This window comes from Manis javanica, chromosome 3, assembly GCF_040802235.1.
Source record: "Manis javanica isolate MJ-LG chromosome 3, MJ_LKY, whole genome shotgun sequence".
Classification (NCBI taxonomy): domain Eukaryota; kingdom Metazoa; phylum Chordata; class Mammalia; order Pholidota; family Manidae; genus Manis; species Manis javanica.
The window spans coordinates 191,022,675-191,044,569 of record NC_133158.1 but is presented as its reverse complement, the minus strand read 5'-3'; the positions used below and the strand labels follow the sequence as shown (position 1 = coordinate 191,044,569).

Genomic DNA, 21,895 nt, shown 5'->3' with positions numbered 1-21,895 from the left:
AGGCATGGGAATGACTTTTGGGAAAAAACTGTTAAACAATCACAGTTGATCAACAACACTACTTTTTACAAGCACTATTTCCTATTTACAAACACATGCTAAGAAAAAATAACAGATTTTTCTCATTTTCTCATGATATCTAAGATAATTAATAATAATTCTGATTCTTCACCTATGTAAAGCTTTTATAATGTTGAACAATGTGAATTACAAAAAGTACATATTTAAAGAAGCAAACCACTGATTTACATTCAAGGAACGATAAATGAAATCTTATTATTACATCAAATCAATTATTTTCCAATTTGAAGATAGCCTTTCCTTCCTAACTAAGTACTTTAGTATATATTTCCAAGTATCCTGAAGAAGTTCAAAAGGGATAGTGCTTGAGCCAGAGAGACTTACACCAGTCTTCTCTAAGATTCTGGAATCATGTCTATACTAGTAACATGAATGCCCTAAATAGAGGATTAGAAAACACATATTCAACACTAAGAGGAGTTGATGCTGCCCATTCACTCAATAAATGTTAAATAATGCAAAGAAGAAGAATAAACTAATAAGTAAACATCAAAAAACAAGGAGTCCCTGCCCTCTCAGAGACTTTACTGTAGTGAGAAAGTTAAAGGTATTAACAAGGAAGGAAGATCGCTCAGTACTATGAGAACCAACCCCAGGTCCACAAAGGCTGGGGCTGGTGTCCCTTTGTGCACTGGCCTCTACCCCAGAACAGTTCTCAAACGGTGCTCTGGGAACCTCCGCACGACTCTACAAGACCATTTGAGAGATCCGTGAGATCAAAGCTATTTTTCCCACAAGCATGCAGTCAAGTTGTTCTGAGGTTGCTTAATTTGTGATACCACAGTAGAGTGAGTGCACAAGCCAGATATAAGGCTTCATCTGTCTGCCAGTGAGCCAGACACTAAAGAGACTTTCAAAAAAAGTAAAACTATGCCCTTCCTCCTACTCTTGCTTTGGAGAAAATACATTTTCTCATAAGGCATGTTAATGTTAATATGTTTAACACTGCTATTTCTAAATGAATTAATAAATATGTTTAAGCTTTCTCAGTTTTAATTTCTAAAATGATAAATAGTAATAGGTATAATCCACACAAACAAACACTGCTTGGCACCTTCAATAGTCTTCACAAGTGTAAAAGGATCTTGAAACCAAGACTGAGGGGCAACGGCCTAGCCACGTAACTCCTGTGTGTAAGTGCTAAACCATGAAGTAACGGGGAGGGCTGTTCTAACACAGTGGTTACTGAGCTCAGGTCTGAAGGGATGATAAGAGATCTGTAACCTGAGTGAAAGGTTAAGGTGGGAGGGAACTTTTCTTTAACAGTGTACACAGTTTATAAACAGTGCTATTTAAAATGTTTCCCATGCAGGTGAGCAGCTTGCAGAACATGATTAAAAATGAAGTGTTCTCTTACAAATGAGAAACTGGATAGGATGAGGGGCCGACAGCCATGGAAATGCCTCTTAACAGATTCTATTCCATAGTTATAGAAAAAAACCCTTGAATCCAAGGCTGGACATCCAACTACCTCTCACAGGAATATTGTGCTGAGGGAAAGAGGGTGGCTTATGGTTAGGTCTATCATTTTCTAGAATGAATCAGTTTTAAAATAATGTTATTATGATCAATGTTAATATTATTAGCTATTAAAAATGATGTCAAATCAAAATAAAGTATCAAATATGTGTTTGATACTCAATGGTGTGTCCTAAAATCACTCACCCATCCTTCAATTTTCAAGTTGGTTAATAATTTATTTGGATATATGAATGCATGAGACTCCTCATCAAAGACAAATTTTAAAGTTACTTAAGTAATAAAATAAGATACCATATATTCTTTGAAGGCACACTAGTAATTCTAAACATAACAAGGTATGATCAGAATAATGGGACATTATTGATTTTGCAGGCAGAACCTAATTAAAAAAACTCAAAGTTGAACAGGAACAGAGTTGACATAAAAAAAAAGAAAAAAGGATTTTTTGGCTTTTCACATAAAACCCTTCCTGAGTTCTTGGATGACCTCTTAGTGGATAAATGCAAGTGTAACAAACTGTTTCGAAGATTTTATAACAGAGAACCAGCTTGTGAAACCATTCTTACGTATGGTATCAAAAACACACACTTGAGCACCTAGCCCTGTGGTCTGCCTAAAGGCAGGAGGGAAAACCCCTTGTTGACCATAAAAGGGCCGCCTGCGTGTTCTCAGTGGAAAGTATACAGGATCTTATTTACACAAGTATAAATACATGCCATTCCTTTGTGCTCACAGGCACTCCTGAAGGCTGGCCAGAATAGGAGGGTCCATGGGCTCAATGCAAACAGGATTCAAAAAGTTGATGACATTTTTCCAACATCTGATGCACTTTATTTTTCTAGTTTGTCTTCTTCCATGACAAAAATGTCTACAAGGCATAAGATCGCTATCATTTAACAGGTGGCAGCTCTAGAAATACTTGAAAATAAGTCTTTAAGATTCAGCAAGAGGAAAGAAAACACATTTCCCATACATAGACACTTTTTAAAGTAACATTACAGCTATGTGAAAACTGAGGAATAAGAAACAATCCATTTATGCTCAATAACAGTGCCCTATCCATTTATGTTTCATAGTTAACTTAGAAGGAAGACTAAAGTTTGAATTTTTCTGAGAAACAGTTAAGTGCATAAATCACCAAGGCTTAAAAGAGACAAATAAATACTAAAAACAATAAAAGAACAGCATAATGCAGGTACACAATACTTGGTGTGTGTGTGTGTGTGTGTGTGTGTGTGTATGAATAATTACAGAAGTGTGATCAGATATCAAACAGTGTATATGACTATGAACACAATGAATAGTTCCCACTTAAACCTTGAAATTCTGAGATTTCAGTGTAGTAACATGTTAAACACCAAGTAGATCTTAGATTATCACTTTCAGTTAATGTCTGATTTAAAGACCCATCAAAAGGCTAAAGTGAACATTAGCAGTCATCTGATCTGACTGCCTTTTCATTGAGTGAACTGCCTCTAAAACACCTTGCTTTGTGGTCTCGCAGTGGAGAGACTCAAACGCTTTTCCCCAGGAACCTGTCTAACTGATAACACTTAAATGTTCTACCCACTTCTATTTAAGGTTAACTTGTACCAGTGTGTAAGATAAAATCCAAGACTGGCTCAACCTCCAGAGTGTAGGATGTATCAGTAGTACATACAGATTTGGCAACAGTGGAAATACAGCCTTGGGTGGCAGATGAACACCTGTAATGCAGCTCACTCCACCTTTGAGAAACTCTGGAAAAATGCTTTACTGATACTGACCTGAATGTTAACTCACTGTAACTTCCCATAGTACTTCATAAATCTATTTTAGTAAGTCAAAGTGTGACCCCCAGACCAGCAGCGTCAGCATCACAAGAGCTGCTTAGAAAGGCAGAACCTCAGGCCCCATCCCAGGCCTATGGAAGCAGAGTCTGTATTTTAAGATTGCAAAGGGTTCAAATGGACATTCAAGTCTGACAAGCACTGATCTCGGTAAACGCACACAGATTATTTCTTTAGTTCTTTCCTGTGGGGCTACGCTGGATGGTTTTGCTAGCCCCCCTGAATCAAGCTTTTCTTTTTCCCCCTCTATTCAATTCATCTTTAGAAAACCCCATGGTCATTTTCAGCCTATCTAGCCAGGAAGATGGGCAGAGAAAGTAAAACATATTAAACGGATCAGACATTTTGCTAAGGGTTTCAGTAACATTATTCGGTGGGTACACATAACCCTTGAACAATGCCAGGGCTATGGGCACGGTCCCTCACGCAGTCGAAAATCTCTGTAAAACTGTTGACTCTCTAAAAACTTAGCCATTAATAGACTACTGTTGATTTTACAGTAGTAAAGGAGAAAATAGACTAGTATCTACATACATTTTAGGTATACATATCTTTTTCTTAATTTTTTCAGTATTTCTAGGCTACATGGTTTATCTATGAGTTTTTTTCAAATTGTCGCAAAATCACCAAAAAACTTTCCAGTACATTTATTGAAAAAACTCTGTGGGTCAGTGGACCCACAAAGTTCAAACTCCAAACCCACGTTGTTCAAGGGTCAAGTGTAGTTCTTAATTTTAAAATTTTGCAAATTGGAGACTCACGCTCTCAGAATCGTTAAGTGACCAAGTTAAGATAACACAACTAAGTAGGATTTAAACTCAGTTCCAGGTCTCCCTGAGTCATATTCTCACATGCTGCTTTCTCTTCCTCTATGGATTCTTCTTATCCCAAATGTCCAAGCTTTTCCTTGAAACAAATATGCGGTGTGGGTGAGAAAATCTCCAGGGTATTCAGAGCCCTCACCAACCTCCCTACGTTTAAAAAGTGAAACCTAAGCTGAGCAAGCCAGCTCAGCTTCCAACTTAGAGCTTTAGTTCTGACAAACTGAAGTGAGGCAGTATAATGTAGTGATTAAGGGCCTGCAGCTGTGGAACCAGACTGCCTCCGTTGGCGCCCCAGCGCAGCTACTTGACCTTGTCCAAGCGGTTTACATTCTCCTTAAACTGGGAGTAATACTAGTAATTGCCCTCAGGGTTATTTTTTTGTGGGGATTTAAGGAATTAATGTATATAAATCATGTAAATCAATGTATGGTACAATAAGCACTCAGTGAGTGTTAACTATATTTATTATTAAATTAAATCTCTTATTCTAGTACAACCTGCCTCTGTTAAAAAAAAAAAAGTCTAGTCTTCCACTTAGCTAAGCAGTTGGTAATATTCTTCCATGTCAATAAATCTGCTTCCTTCTCTTTTATTGATCCTAAACCCTCATACATTTATCAACAATCATGCTTAAAAATAAACAATAAAATTCATCACCAACTTGTATCTTTTCCACCCTTTCACTCTCACAGTCAATTCACATGTCCACTGGTCCCTAGTCAGAGCAATTAACAAGGAGCCTGAAGACTTTTAGGACATGAAGAGCAAACCAAAGACTAAGACGTTTGTCCAGGCTTTTAGGGAAGAGCTTCCTGACAATCCATCCACAACTCCTAGTTTCCAGTCTGCTGGCAAATTCTAACAGCTGTAATTTCAGAATCTACCCCAAATTTGACCGCTTACCCACTGTCTTATGATCTAAGCCATAATGGCATTTCTGGGCACCTCTACAGCCTATTCTCAGTCCAACCAAAATAATAATCCCCATACAATGCATCACCCACCTGCTCACCCCAAGCCAGCTCTCCCCCTTGCAATTCCTAGTCGTGCCAAACACACTGCTCTCTAAGGGCCCTGCTTCTCCACTGGTTCTGCATTGAAATTCTTCTCCCCCATCTCCTCAGACTGGCACCCAGTCACCTCAGGGAGGCCCTCCATGCACTATTCATTTTAAACTGCACCCACATTCTCTAACCCCACACCCCTTTCTCCTGTGATCTAGCAGAGCAACACTCTACTTCTCTAAATGGTCTGTCATCTTTCTCTCCTTCCTAGAAAGTAACCTCCACGAGGTCAGATTTTGTACATTCTGTTCACATCTGCATCATCTGTGGCTAGTGGCTTGCTGCATATGCAGTAAGTTCTCAGTATATATTTATTGAAAGAACAAATGAATATGGAGCATGGGCATCCTACTCACCCCTAGACTAATGAATGGTCTAGACATTAGGATTTCAAGATCAAAATATAATATATGTCATCTCAAGAGGAAAACTTAAGACAGTGATATGCTTTCTCCTGCATGAAAATCTAAATCAAACAACAGATTTGAAAGACAGAAGGAAAAAAAAAACCAACTGAACTCCAATTTATAGAAGCTAAATAGTTACTGTTGTTCCCAAAACAAAGGGGAAAAAATTAATAAATTTATGAGTTAGTCATTAATTAAAGAACTCAAACCACTCTCCCTTAATGTGACAGTTTAGCTCAGGAAATGGATGTGATGAATTTGTACAAATGAAATTGCAGAGGCTGACAGAGCAATTACTCATTTGGCCAGGATGCTGGCTAGCAACTCACAATCTTGCAAAAAGGAACTGAGGATTTTAATGACCATACAGACACAGCAGTTTAGTTTTAATTCTAATCTGAAAAGTATCCAATACCGTACCACTTTCTTTCTATTGTGATAGCCACTAATGAGCTTAATATGACTCCTGAACCACCTGGCCCATTACTAGACAGATCGCAGCCCTCTGCTGCCACAAGCTGATCACATTGCATCCAAATCAACCACTGAGAACTAAGAAATTAGAATTCATATTCTGTCCTCTTCTCATATTTGGTTTCATAATATTTATCATTCCAATAACAGGATGCTTTAACCTTCGTATCTCTTATTGTAAACTATAGAGTATTTATTATACTTACGCAAAAAGGGATAAAAATAGATTATGTCCCACCTATTAAAACAGCCCACAGAATACACACAAAAAAGTACTGAGTCTTGAAGAAAGTACTACTAATTAATACTATCCACATCTCACACAGAAGATGGAAAATAACCTTAAAAATCAAGAATTTAAGGAGACATGCTGAAATGTCTCCTTATCTACCACCTAGAATGTGGAATATGTACTCAGATTAAGGCAAAAAGAATAGCTCTGGCTTCAAAGCATATGCTAAACAAAGTAACCAGAAACACAACATGTGTAGAGCAGAAAAAGAGAACAACCCATTTTAAAGTATACTATATAGAATATTTCACCCAAGATTATTTCACTTATCAGAGAAAATTATAAACAAGTATGTTAGAGCAAGGTTTTTACCTGTTTTGAAAAATAGCCTTGGTATCATTTCTTCATTTAAAGATCATAGTATTATTTTTAAGCCAACAAATCCCTTTTCTGAGGCAATAGGGAGCTCAAATTTGCCAAGGCACTGAAATTAGAGCTTTTGCCTTTTCTTGAGAGTTCACCTATTTATTACCAAGACAACCAAATTGCAAGGCAAGGCTCACTGAGACCCAGAACCAAGGGCTAGACTTGTGTTCCAGTCCCAGTGCCAAGACATACGTGACTAAGAAAATGACTTCACCCCTCACTAGACAAGATGAGGAGGCCCTGACAAAACCATACCTAAACCCCTCCCAGGGCACAGCCCCAAATTTTTGAAGACTCTATTAGCCCTGAAAATGTCCAGAACAAAAGCATTAAGAAGACATATTTAGTTCAGGTTTAGTTCAGAATGCTTGAAATAATTTTTAAAGTTACCATTTTAAAGAAAATACAGTTCTAATGCTGAGAAGGCTGGAAGCAGGCACGGGCATCCCTCTGCTCAGACACTCAAGCAATGCAGTGGTAATGAGTCACCATTACAGCTCTTAAACCACAGAAGGCTAGGAGGGCAGCAGAAAGGAAAAGAAGAATCACCCTCTGATCTCTTACAATTCTTGCCACCAGGAAGCAAACGGGATAGAAAACCAAGGAGAGAAACAGTAAGAACACACACAAGCCCCTGACCAGCGATCTCTTATTAAGGATCTGTATATACATACAACTGCAGCCCCCAGCCCTTCACCATGGATGTTCCCTCCCCTCCACAGTTGACATAGACCATTGCTTTGACACTTGCTTCCCTACACAAGACTCCCAATTTACTTCCCTACTCAAAACTCCCTTTTAATGTACAGTTCTCCCTTGAGATGGCCTAGTGTGAGGTCAATGCACTTTGAGAGGTTCCAGACCCTGCAGACACTAGTTTTCATTTGAAACATAGAACCATAATAATTAAACATTAAACTGAAGGAACGACAATAGAGAATAAAAGCAACCTGAAAAAATGAGATTCAGTAAATATAACACCTGTGTAGTTTTTTTTTGGATTTTTTTGTTTGTTTGGTTGGTTTTCTTTGCTACTTATTTTATTCCTTAATGTGTTAGATAAACTAATGTGGGGGTGATATCCCCAAATAAATGTCTTAGTTGAAGTATGATTTCAATCACAGGCATAAAAAATGAAGTTATCACTATTAGCTTTTTTTTCCATTCCTTAGTTGAATCTTTAGAGTATAAATATGAACTGTAGTCTTTCTCCCCCCCACAAAAAAAATAGTACTCTTTAGAACAGAATTTTTGACATGCTTTACACCTGGAGTTCTATGAGGTAGTCACAGGACAGATGAACTTATATACTGTAAAGTGTGCAAGCATGCAGCCTCAGGGTCAATGCAGGCCTGGCAGAAACTGCCTGATTTCAATAAGGGACCAGGTGCTGGGATATCTGAGGATATACTGTACTTAGAAAGGCAAGTAATGTGATGGTTTCTCAATCTATTAGTCTCTACTAAAGACTAGCAGGAGTATAAGTGGTCAATACAGATATTGACTCACCTTATGCTATAGGATGCAGCAGCAAAGGCAGGCAGGGTTTTGTTTTGGCTTGGTCCATTTTTTTTTTCATGGTTTATATCACACACCTCTCTGTAAATAAACCCTGTGGTGTGCAACCTAATGGCATATTCCAGATGTTTCCAACAAGTGTCCAGGAAAAAAAAAAAGAAAACCCACAGTATTTTCTTGGTCTTTAAGGCTTAAAGAGCAGGATGTACAGTCTACACATTAAGCTTTAGGGAAAAAAAAAAAGGAAAAAGTAGAAAACCCCAGATGGTGCCAAATGTTGGCAGCTGTCTTCTTTCTTCCCAGACAAAACTCTTAGGTCTTATGAAAACATTTCTTATAAAGTGCCAAAGACAACACAGATAATTGTGATGGCTCTCGCTGACCGACTGCTCCAACGGCCTTACAACTTTGGCTGTACCCACATCCAGCCTCTGGGAGAAAACTAAGAGCCACCTTTAAATCTTAACCCCAAAGGGCCAACTTTTGGAATGCCATCTCCGAGCCTTCTAAAAACAAGTCTTGCATTTTAGGTGCTTTCTTTTAGAGTTTAAAAATCTAGCTCAGCTTTATTTCTACTATAGTAGTGATATAAAATTGTTACAGATTTTAGAAAATACCAAATTTATTTTAGGAACTAAAATATCAACACCGCCAATGTTTCCCTATAGCTCTTGCAGACAAAATACTAATAACATGTTAGTATATTTCATTCTAGCCCATCTACATATATGGAAAAATTTCTGTGGGCATACATAAAAGTATTTAAAATCTAATTTTCACCCTGCTTTTTCACTTACCATAAACAGTGCGAGCATTTTCCCAACAAACACAGCATTTTGATCAGTACCCCCATCCCCTGAGTAATGACAGCTCTGTATAATTCACGGCATTTCTCATGGGAGGTTTATTGCTCTAGTGGCCACCACGGGACAAGTGTTGAATTCGCTGACGTCATGTGTAACTGAAACATGAGAAAGGTGAGAACGGATTACAGTGTAGAAGGGTGGAAGCCCAAATGCCCATCTCTAAATGCAATCGGTTCCTTGGTGATTTCTTCAGGAAAAGAGAGAACCTCTCTTGTTAAGCATCAAAACGAGATCAATTTATTCTCTAGTACCCTAATGTTAAGAAGCCTTTGAAGATCCATGGTCCTTCCTTTACTCAAGCTACGTAAGTGTGTGTACAATATAGAAAATGAGCCATTTAATTTGAAGGAAGAGAAGTTAAAAAGCATTCATTACCTTCTGCGTAAGGGTGTGATCTCCTTGATTAACATGCAAACAGGGAAAGAATCTAATGCTCACTTGTTTTTTCTCTTCAGAGCATTAATACCATTTGAGCTGGTCATTAAGGAGTGATCGTAATCACACACACACACACACACACACACACACACACACACACACAGTCTTGCTGCAATGTTTCTTTATAACAAACCAGCCTCAGGAAATTATTAATGAGGGGCTAGAAGGTCACACAGCAGCTAAGCCCAGAAGAATGTGCAAAGAGAGAACTACCTACTCAGAAGGGAGGAGCATTGTTCAGAGAGGACTGGCAGTTTGAAAAGGAATTCCTTCCTAGCCAAGAAATTTTCTATACGGTGAAAAGCCAAAATAAAATGAGTCATAACACTTCACATTTCCTAACTGGATATTACTAGAACGACCTCTGATTTTCTACAGAAATCAAGTATGGCACATATAAGGATACAGAACTGCTGCTCCTTGCCCCTCCCCCTGAGGAAATCATCTGTGACAGTATAGATCCAGTCCTGGTGGAAACTATCACGAACTGGATGACATTTTATTGGAAAACTTAAGCTATACCTACCGGAAGAAAACTCAGCAGCACACTACAAAGCAAAAGTAGCTTTACTCAGAGGTACACAAGCACCAGAACGCCCAACCACCCCCAGCACCACCTATGACCTTTTTCTAGGCTATATAGGCTATTAGAAAAAGACAAATGCTGTAACCAATGGTTATGAATGGTTATGCCACCCCAAAATATGCCACTTTGCCATAAGGATTATTTTGAAGAGAAGGCACTTGAAAATCAACAGATGCCGGAAAAGTTCTCTGCTCTGCCCCTATTTGGCAAAAAGCAGAGCATAAAATTTCCCTGTGTTGAAGTGATATAAATTTCCCCTCTTTCCAGTACCAGGATGAGGAAAGCTATCACCAGAGACAGAGAGATGGCAGGGATGTGAGTATGCATGAACAGACCAGACTAAAATAACCCTTATCTTCTACTAGTTTCCCCCATATATTTCCTACTCACTTTCCCACAATTTATAGCCCTTTGCTGAAATGGTATATAACCTTGCTTGTATCTTCTTTGGGTTTTTCTTTCTTCTCTGTGAAGTCCCTGTGCACATAAAATTTAAAATACCAACAAAATTTGTATGCCTTTTCTCCTGTTAATCTATAATTTGTCAGCTTAATTCACATACAGCAGCCACTGAACCTAAAAGGACAGAGGAAAAGTTTTTTCCTCCTCTACACAGTTCAGTAGGAAATTTGAAAAGCAGTGTTGAGTTGGAAAAATCTTTACACTCACAAATACATAGATTCAAAATGTTTATAATTGTTGAATTGCTAAATGACATTATAAACATGACAAAATGTAAAAATTGATTAAAAAAATGGCAAAAATGTCACAGTAAAAATGTCAACTGATACGCTGTTATAACAAGATCAATTTATATTTTAGTAGTTTTAAAATTTACTTAATAGTTCTTTCAATTTCTCAGCACCCACCACAATCAATATAGGCAATAATTTAAAGAACATATATATACATATTTCTCTATTGATATGTGGTTGTCTTTGAATATGCCAGAATCAGATTTTTTTTTTTTTTTTGAAATCACATAACCATGCAAGTAGTGACTAGTGAATTGTGGGGTTCTCAATGCTTTTGTTTCTCACTGAGTAATCTGTTGAAAGAGCCGTTGTCTTCTATGAGACTATGTAGAAAGGCAGAAGTTAACCAGGACTCCTGAGTAGTTTCATTTTCAAGGTCATGATACTAATCTATGAAATGCAATTCAAATGGTGTATAAGGAAAAGAAGACAGTCTCTCCCTTGGTTCCAGAGTCAGCCTTAGTTTTGTGATACTCACCTAGTAGGAGAAAGGGCTTTCTCAACTTAACCAAAATCTGAGTCTGGACAGCCACACTCCATCTAGGTTGGAAATATTAAAACACTTGCTTTCTATTGCAAACTCACTGCACATAAGGGATCAAAAGTAAGTCATTGCTATCCACAGATGTATGGCCCCTAAAAATTATCTACATCCAAAAACGCTGGGCCATTTCAAATATAAATTTTAAGGTCAAAGAGCCTGCCAGTGAAATGTCTAAATGGGTAGAGGAGCACCCAAATCTTTCCCCCAGGAATTCTCTTCTGCTTCAGACTTCCTTCCCCAGAAATAGTAAAATGACAACCATTGGTCACATTATCTTATTTGCGGTATAACCTGTTGTAGTATGTACACTGAAATGAAACAGAAAATGCCCTGTTGATAACATAAGACACATACATTTAGGCAAAAGAATGAAACTGCTGAATTTTAAAATACTGGGTGTTTCCAACAAGCAAAACTTTTTTCTAGAGCTTTCACTAAATACCTAGTTTTACCAACAATCTCTTTGCACTCAAATAAATATAGTATTTTCCATAAAATAAGAGGAGTCATGAAAGTCATAAACAAGAAATGTCAAGTCACAGAACAATGATGGAGAAACCTAAATAACAGGTTAATTATTACACATAGACATACACAGCCAAGTTTCTAAGGAAATGTAGTATTTATTGTCAATTATCAAGAAGGTAAACATCAATACTTCTTACTATGTAGAAAATAAAATAGAAATCTTCAAGAACATTTCAATGAAAGTGGATTTTTTTATATTCACTAAAATAACTGACAGCACTGAAACTTAATCTATTCATGTTTTAAGATAGAAACTATTCTTTAGCCTGCCATCTATTTCAGTACAAAGACCTAAGTCACATACAAAATGGGAAAATCAATTTTGGCAGCTAGTCAAGAATGTCAATAGCATGGGCCAATTCTTTCCAATGCCTAAGACATTGTCTGATAATGAGATACCTAACACCAAACATTCAATAAATTCATCTTTTAATGAGCTGCAAAAGCCAGTCATCTACTTCAAATATACAGCCAAAGAAATTTTCTTGGTATTTTTTAGTAATCTGTGCAGGATTAAAATACCCAGAATAGTTTCCACAGTTTTTGTTTCTTTTTCAGCACCAAAATAAGACAGACACACAAAAAAAATCAGTGAAAAATCTATGATCATTTAAAAATTATTGGACATAAAAACAATTGAACATTAGTCTGGAAAAAAATAGTAAAGAAAAGATTGTTTTTTCTTTAAGACAATTATTTGTCTTTTTAAGCAAACACCAAAGAAAATCTTACTAATAGATTTTTGGAGTACCAAAAGAGAACATAAATACAATGTTTAAATTACCAAACTCAAAGATAAAATGACTTCTTAAATACCTTGGATTCTATCCCATCATAAAAGAAAGATTTACATAGTCAAGCTTCATTTGCTCAGTGGGAGTTACTCAATGATCCTATCAATTAGAAAGCACTGAAAGATCGCCTCTTGCTGTCACCTGACAAATCAAAAACTAGAGCCCGAGAGATCAGTGAAATAAAAAGGTTTACTGAAATGCCTGCCAGATAAGGATTGAGTCCTGGAACAGGAAGTTTCTGCTTCACCAGCAGCAAGGCTAGTTAACAGAAACAACTTGTCTGCCAGACTCAAGAAACAGGCACATTTATGAGGATCTCAAAAAAAGAAAGTTCGTTCGATTCACACTGGCTACAGATAAGAGGGGCGGGTTACTGCAAAGCAGAGAAAGGCGGTTAGTCCAGAGGCTGGTGGATGGGCTGTTGATGAGTCAGACAATGGTCATGCAAGGGGGATGTGGTGGTTATAGATGTTTGTTGAAAGGACTTCATTCAGGAACAGGGAGTTTCTGGTTTGTTACAGCCCAACCCTGGGGTATGGACTGATGACCTTCCCATCTCTCTCCCTCATTCTCCCGCCCTTAGGTCACTTACTTTAGAACATTTCAGAATTTTTGCCTTGTCACACCGAATATGAAAACTTCCACTTGATACTAAATCATACAACCACCTCCCAAAGAGCCAAACAGCCAAGCTGTTAAAGACATCTAGCAATCTGGTTCCTGTCCAGATGGTTTGCTAGACTACAGTCTCCACGAGTGTAGAATCAGGAGGAAACTGGGATGATTCTGGGACTTTCAAAAGGCTCATTAAGAATTCATTCACAGTCAAATGCCATATCCAATGTGATATGGGATTTTCTACAAAACCTATTTCCAATAATATCACTGCAGTTTTTGTTGTCTTTGCCACTTACATTGCTATACAAGTGCTTAACACTGTTAGTATGACTATTTCTAGATTTCTCTGTCTTGTAAAAGTAGAGAAATAAGATGTGCTCCCAACAATGCTTCTGATTTTATTATCCTTAAAGATTTACCAGATGGTAATATTTTAAAAGTTGCCATAGAAAGACCTAAAATATGTCTTCTTACCAAAAATGTGATTGTTCTTTTTCCAAATGGGTAAAACCCAGGTTTTCTAATAACATGAGTAAGACACTAGATATGAAAGACTGAGAATCATCCATCTACCTAAGAAGCTGTCTACATTCATTCTTAGTAACCAACACATTAGACTCCCCCTCAGCACAGGACCCAAGAATGCCAGCATGCAATTCCTAAATACATAGTATACAGAAGCACAAAACCAGGCTTCACCCCTGCTAAATGCCATCCCTTCTAATTTTGTTTAACGTTGAAACGAATATAAATGAAGATAATTCATGCTCCCTCATGGGAAGAAATAAAAATGAATGTGAAAATAAATAACATAGTCTCTAAGAGTCCTGAATGTTTGCATTGCCTTAAATCTACTGAGAAACACAGGCATAAACTTGCACAATCTGGGTACCATGCTTATGTAAGTAGCACAGGGTATGGTTTTAATTTGGTTGTGACACCATAAATATTGGCATACTGAACATGTGCTTACTGCCATGAATTCTGAACTCTCTCTCTCCAGGGTCTGCTTCTGTTTTGTCCACTTGCCAGAACTAAGGACTACTTGCCCGTAATCTCATTTGATCAGAACTGAGAAAATCGACTTTATTTCCAAGAAAAAATACATTCTTTGAGTGATTTTTTGAAATAATGACTTTTTCAGGATTTTTGGCTGCCAGGGGATAAATCACAATTGTCAATCTCAAAACCCCAAAGCAAAAAAAAAGATAAAACAAACTGAAAATAAAAAAGCACATGAGGATATATCTTACATTAACTAGAAAGAACAGGAAGTAATAATTCAAAACAAAAACAAGTTAAAGTTATTGAAAAGAGATGTTTGACATTCCATGTTCTTCTTAATGAATTGATTGCAATAAATGTTATCATAAAGTTCCCTGTTTAAAAATAATTTTCCTGGAAATGCTACATTTTTTTTCTTGAGGAAATAACATTCTTAGCAGTCATCATAATAATTTTGCCAGTAAGGTTCTTTGTACATTCATTTTACTCAGTCTAAGCAGAAAGACTAAGACAACTTCCAGTGTGTCCCGTTTAGTTCCTCAAAATCAAGCCAGGCATACGTTGTGCCCTCTGGTTGCAAAATAAGCATATGACTTCCTTAGAGCCAGTCAGCGATGACCTACAAGACCAGATGCCATCACAACAGAACTGGCTGTGTTGGGTTTAAGTGGGCTGTTTTCATTTCACTTAAAAGATCTACCATCTAATGGGACAGTAAGTCAAAGATTTACTCAACATTTTACTCTGACACTTGAAAATTATGGGAGATAAGATACACATATAATTAGAATTTAAGGTAGAAAACCGTAGGTTCTACAATATTCTGGGACATTTAGACAAGAAATACATGCCAACTGAGAGAAATAAGAAGGCTTGAGAGCAGTGCGGAGGTCCAGTAAGGCAGGGTCTTACATACATATAGACTCTGGATGCAGAGTAAATGAGAGATGCAGGTTACCCTTCCACTCTCACCACGGGCAGTAACTGGTCCATTTACTCATCATCCCACATCCAAACTGCTGTAAATGCTGTCAAACTCATGCCCCTGTTTCTAGCTTCTCTGTCCTTAACAATCATCCTGATACAGCTTGTCTGGCAGAAACAAAAAAGCAAATAAAAAAAAAAATCCCAGATCAGACCATTCAATAAATAAAGTTACTGATCTGATACAGGTATAAGAATTGAAAATAGAGGAAAAGACGGGCCTTTAAAATTAGGAAATAGTGCAGAAGGCACATGGCCTTCTCCCTAGTATCTATAAGATAATGTCTAAACATGCTACTTGATATGTCAGGCAGAACCCTTCATAATTAATGAATAAAAATGTTTTCAATCTTATTTCCCACCAAACAGCTGATTTTTTAACAGACTCTGTGCTGTCTCCTAAGTTAATGATGTCTGCTTACACCTCTTCCTTTTCTAATAAATTTATCTTTATGAACCAAGATCCAGCTTAAATAATGGTCTCGTGAGAAGCCTTCCATTTCTAGGAAATGGAACATCTTGAGCACTCTGAGCAAATCCCTAGGTGTTCCCCAAGCCACACTCCAACATTCAGTAGTCAACATCCAGTAAAGGACTGCATTTCCTTTATCTGTTCTCAGGATGAGACCTGGCAACCAGAACACAAGGCCTATGATGTTCATTGAACTGAACTGACTTCTTGGTTAAAAGAGCTGCAAGAGCAAAGGCAGAGAGAGTCATCTGTGTGGTGAGCAGACACCTCCTCTATACACTCTTTTTATTAAAAAGATTGAGATGAGATCACAGCAGACGTTGAGAACACCCGAGCAGAGCCCTGTACTCAAAAGTCTTGTCTTCATTCCAGTAGCATCAGGTGCATCTGGGAGCTGCTAAGACACAAATTCTCTGGCCCCATCAAAGACCTACAAAACCAGACCGTGCATTTTAATCAGGTGCCCAGGTGATCTGTAGGCACATTAATGTCTGAGAAGCACTATTCCAAACCCGACAGGAGTAACACAACCAGAACACCTACTATAAGATTATCTGGCATTGACCTCCTATATATGATCAATAGGTGCAGGAAGGCATGGGAAAAGCTGGATATAGAAGGAAGAATTCAGACACTTTGTCACAATTTAGGTAACTAGCACATGACTTGGGCAGATGACGGTGAGGATGAAGAAACTACAAATATAAATGTAATTAGTGGAAAACAGAAATGTCAATATTCATTCATTTGCTGGACAATATTTCTAGGCTTCTTCAATTTACTGTATTATACATTTTAATTTTTGTGAAGGAATGATATTGGAACAGAACAAAAACTATTAGTTTTAAGTTGCATTCTCAGACTTAGAGCTCTTGAAAGCAAGCTGTGAATAAAGTGAAGGTTCCTATGGTCAAGATTCTCACCTAGTCCTGGTTGGCTAGCTCACCACACACATGTGGGCAATATGCTGTCATTGACTCTATATAAAGAGCTCTGCACCGTGCTCTGGGCAACACCATGGCATGGCTGCAAGGCTGCAGGAGAGCAGAGATTGGAGTGGTGGCAGTACCAAGGACAGAGACTGGGACAGCTACAGGGGCAGAGAGGCCCAGAGGCAGGGACCAGCTTGCTGCCTGCAGACTTACTCTGAGGGGACGGGATTCTAGTGATTGACCTGACACCATGGGAATAAAGTTGGGTATAAACCCTTTCACTCGAAGAACATTCCATTGTCATTCTTTGGTCTTACTGAATCCATAGTGAGCTTGCCCGGGGCTGAAACCCATTGGCAAGACAAAGCCCAGCTATGAGAAACAAGGAGTCTTCTAAACACATGTGTAGTTGGATGCTAGGAAGGGACTGAGATGCCAACAGGATAGGTACCGAGGACACCAGGTGACAGTGAGATGTTTCAAGGCAAATGGCCAGAAGCTGCTCCCTGAATGCTGAATCCCTCAGGCAGATCAAGGCTCCTGTGCCCTCTACCCACCATCATTCCCGGACAAGTTTCCACTCAGAAGTCGGCCTTGGTAGGAAGTTAAGTGTTCCAAAGCTGTCATATTTGGAGTTTTAAGTATTCCAAAAGAATGTGGATTCTTATTTCTAAATTCAAGGTGTTTATATTTGAAGTTTACTTTAGAACTCAGTATCTCTTAAGAATGAGCTGAAAAACCATGGTATTGCATAAATATTCATCTTAGAATAGAGGAAAACTATCCCTGCTCAGTAAAATCCAGGAGCAACAAAATAAAGTTACATTTTGATCAAGACACATGGGTCATGGTTATTCAAGAAACCAGTTCCATGTACCTGTTGCCAATGATTATGGGGCAAAAAGAAGGATTCCACATGATAGAAGCACACATAACCCCTACTCTGCCACTGTACCCAGAACACAGCCCTCTTTGGACAGTGTGGAATACACATACCCCAGTATATGCTTCTTTTAAGCAAACAATTGCTACAACTTGAACCCACCCCCCACAAATTTCTATGTGGCCTTAATAGTTGCTATAAAGAAAACAACTGTGTGGTGTTGAAACAGATGCTAGGGAAGCTTGAGCTTCCATAGCAGAGAGCCCAGGAAGTGGTTTTCTGCTACCTTTTCTGATTTCTGACAGCATACTTTCAAGGGTTTTAGCACGAGAGAGATAATGTAAGGGCCCTCAAAGTTGTCATTTAATTTGAAATTCCATGGCTTCTTTTAACATCTCTGCAGCTTTTTAATAAGTTAAGAATCCTTGTTAATTCTGGTTTAGATGTGTCTTTTTAATATACATTTTTCCACATCACTCCCTTGCCTGTAACTACCAATTACTACCACATAATGATCCTAACTGTTGCCATTGCATTCATGAATCTTCTTTGCCAACCCACTTTCCTCCAGCTCCATATATCAAAACGTATCATCTTCTTAACACTCAAGAAAGACTGACCAGGCAAAAACATTCATGTTTTGTTATCTTTTCTCTCATTTAAACCTCTACTTTAGACATTAGGTTGGACTAAAACATCATTATAGGGGTTTAAGCAACTCCACTGCTAGGGAACCACTGATAAAATCTCCCCTGCATCTCCTCTCAACCTCTCACTTTGTCAAAATTGATCTCAAGGGTCACTTCCTACAAAATTTTATTCCTACTTCTTGACCAGCATGCTCAGTTCTTCCTGCAGTTGTCTGACCTGTCATCTAAGGCTCTGCAGTCACCTCTCCTGTGTTGCATCAGCAAACTGCACTGAGCGGTTCGAGGCCAGTCGTACCTCTCGCCACACTGAAGCTCTTCTTCCCTCTCCTCTGGATCTCTCCCAAACCCACCCAACTGGCCAACAAAACATGTTTCCCTTCTCTTTCTCTCCATTCTGGAACCACTGCAATATCTGCTTCCCTCGATGGCCAAAACTTTCCCAAAAGTCTTAAAACCATTGTCTAACTTCCTCTCTTGACTCTGTACCCATTCTCCCTTGCACTTCTACACCTTTTATTACACTGAAGGGTTTTTGTTTTTGGTCAAAGTTGAGAACTCACAGGCTGTGGACTCACAGATCCTCATTTTCCTGAATCCTTGCTGGGTTTCATACAGAAGGCAGGCTTGCTCGACTTTTCTCCCCACCCTTGGCCTCCTCCTCTATCTGCCTTAAAGCTGCTACTTTGTTTTTCATTCTCTCTCTCTCCCTCCCTTTTTCTTTTTCTCATTTCCAGCTCTCCTCACACACTCTCTCTCTTTAATTTACTTCTTTGTTTTTCTTTATCATGGTTCTCGGTCACAAGTAATGTGGGATTTCCTTTTCCTAACTTTATTCTTCACTTTTCAGCAACTTTCATTCTGCCTGTACCTGCTATACACCATGAGGAGTCAGATTCAGTGGGTGGTTTGGCTGCCTGAGTAGCTGGAATGGGAAGGCCCAAAGCCAAGCTCAAAACAAAGCATGAGGAGTCACTCTTTTAATCATTCAAGCCCCAGCTTTTTCAAACATCAGCACCCCCCTTTTGCACATCCACTTTCTAATGACTTGCTCACTGAATCTATTTCTGAGGTCCCAGTGAAAACAAGCCACACGTTAGACTGCATGAATTTCCCCTACCTTTCTATTCTCCATATTTACACTAGGTTCCCATCTCCTAAAATCCACTCTACCCTTGATTCTGCACGTACATGGGTTACTGATCTTCCCAGGCCCTGTGCTCAAAATACAGCTCTTCCCATAACAACTTTTCTAAGCATACCCCAAAGGCTTTGCTGTAAATAATCTAGCTTTCCTTTGAATTCCCACCAGACACTGTATTTCATTCTTTATTCTGTATTATAGCTAGCTGCATGTCTCATCTCCCCTTTTTACTATAAACTACTTGAAGGCAGCACTTAATGTCTAATTCAATCTCGCATCTCCCACAATGCCTCACAGTTTCAGGCAAGTCCAAGTGTCACTTTGTGGTATACAACTCTGGTGAATTTTTATTTAGATAGCATATAACCATGTAGAAACCTGTGCTATAAAAGAGGTGAGTGGGTAGATAAAGGAAAAGACACAAATTGTTTTCATGATCAGAGAGAATCCAATTGAAAAGCAGATCTTAACTTTTTCATAGACTTAAGGCCATCTTTCCCTAAGTTACTCATTTAAAAAAAAAAAGAAAAGGAAATAGCAAGTCACAAATTATACACAAACTATAATATCCACCATTGTCCGTTGTTATTTAGGCCTGCGGAGCTGGAGCAGTTATTTCCGCTGCCAAACACCCAGCGGTAACACTTAAAAGTTGCCAGTGCAGTATGATGCCATCCGTTTTTAAGACTTAGAAAGGCTCTTTGATTTTTAACCAAGGTTTCTTACACAATCTACTTCCTTTAGGCCAAGTGAGCCAACCCTGATTGAGAGAAGTTACAGAATGAATAAATGTTATGGTATCAGCATAGAAATTATTTAGTTTCCTTCCCTCACTTCAATTTCTCAGCTTATTTCTAACTTCCATTGCCACGGGTCATCACCACCAAGCACAGCACCACACGTTCTGAGATTCGCACCCACCCCCCTTCCTTTTATTGGACGGTGCTGGCACCCTCCTCATACCATCTCAGAGGAGGTAAACACCCTAATGTTATAAAGTGGCCTTCCAAAGCTGGACAGCTTGGAATAGGACGTTTTACCTAAGTCGCAAGTAAGATAAGTATCACAGTAGGTTGGTTATAATAGCAGTTTTATTACAAGACTGGCAAAGTTACAGTACCTGTAAATCACAACTGTTGGTGGATTTCTACTTTACACAGTTGTAGTTATGAGTCTATTCTTGTAAGCCAAAACAACTGTTTTACAATTAGTTTAGACATGTCTGAACAACCCAGAAGGAAAATTTCAATTTCAATCATCTTATTTTCCTTGAACAGAGCCCAGTGCTACCAAGAATCAGGTCAATTCAACTTCACACATGGGTTTCTAACATTTTCCAAAGATGAACGAACTTATATATATAAGTGCTTAAAATATTCAGTATGCTTTCAAACTGTATGATAAAGTAGCAATAATAGGTTTCCAAGCACTAAAGAAAAATAAATAAACAAACAAAAACATAAGCTTGTAACCTCATTTTCAAGGTAGAACATGGTCACAATCCTATAAAACATAGTACACACCCTGAATTTGAACTACAAATCTATCACTTAAACATCTAGTAAATGACCCAATTTGTTTACATGGCCCTGTACCTTTTTATGGCCTTTCCATAAAGAAGTTATTACATCCATTCCCTTTATTTTGTTTAAGAGTGTTTGAATGAGCCCCAGAACCACAAGCCAGTTAAACAAGCTCTTCTTAGATGGACGTGGTCTCATATAACTCACCACTACCGGGGAAATTTTCAAAACAATGTTTGTAGTTTGGAAACACCACACATTCCCACACACCAGAAGTATTTCCTGCGCTTTATGGAGTTTTAATGGTCAGCAGACATATTTTAAAAAGTCCTATTTTTCCATTTTTCTTAGTAAAAGTGTGGCATTTGCACTTCTTCTAAAAGATTTGCACCTCTGAGTGTTTTGCTATGATAGGTTGCATTCAGAAATAACTGCAAACGAAGATTACAAAGGAAATGTGAAATCCATACACCCTAATTGATTTCCTAGAATGTAAATGTTAGTTCTAAAGGAAACCATTTTAAAGCAGTTAGTTTAATTGGGTGCTCAACTGGTGCCTATTAAAAATTATCAGTACAGATTAAAGATAAATTTTCCACCATAAAGGAAAAGGTTTTTTTAAATGAGCATAAAGATTATTTATTCCTAATTTTACATTCTTCACCATGCATATAAGCCTCAAGCCTGCTGCCATTCTCAAGAAAATAGATCAAATGACTGTTTCAAGGGTTAGTGTTTATCAATAGGCATCTACTCCCAACATTTCTCTCAAAATCTCTCAATATCTGGCCAGATTTTGACCTGAGAAATACCTGCTATTTTTAGATTATTGATTTTTT

The 21,895-nt window shown here is 38.2% G+C and overlaps 1 protein-coding gene and 1 long non-coding RNA gene across 13 annotated transcripts in view; one reads left to right on the top strand and one right to left on the bottom strand.

The window, feature by feature from the left end:
• LOC140848536 (uncharacterized) overlaps positions 1 to 21,895 on the top strand; it is a 50,250-nt gene that overhangs the window by 9,197 nt on the left and 19,158 nt on the right. Inside the window, exon 3 of the long non-coding RNA XR_012129604.1 lies at positions 16,076 to 16,182. This is a non-coding gene — a long non-coding RNA (uncharacterized lncRNA). The remainder of the gene's footprint in view (positions 1 to 16,075; positions 16,183 to 21,895) is intronic.
• Positions 1 to 21,895, bottom strand: part of PDGFC (platelet derived growth factor C) — a 204,607-nt gene that overhangs the window by 170,434 nt on the left and 12,278 nt on the right. For 3 of the 12 annotated variants that reach the window (XR_012129601.1, XM_017654129.3, XM_073232538.1), the window contains exon 2: positions 9,135 to 9,298. The exons of the other annotated variants lie outside the window; for them this stretch is intronic. Coding sequence is in view for 2 of the 3 variants with exons in the window: in XM_017654129.3 (XP_017509618.1) it covers positions 9,135 to 9,152 (18 nt within the window). In the remaining variant the exon portion in view is untranslated. The remainder of the gene's footprint in view (positions 1 to 9,134; positions 9,299 to 21,895) is intronic. 12 annotated transcript variants of the gene reach the window in all.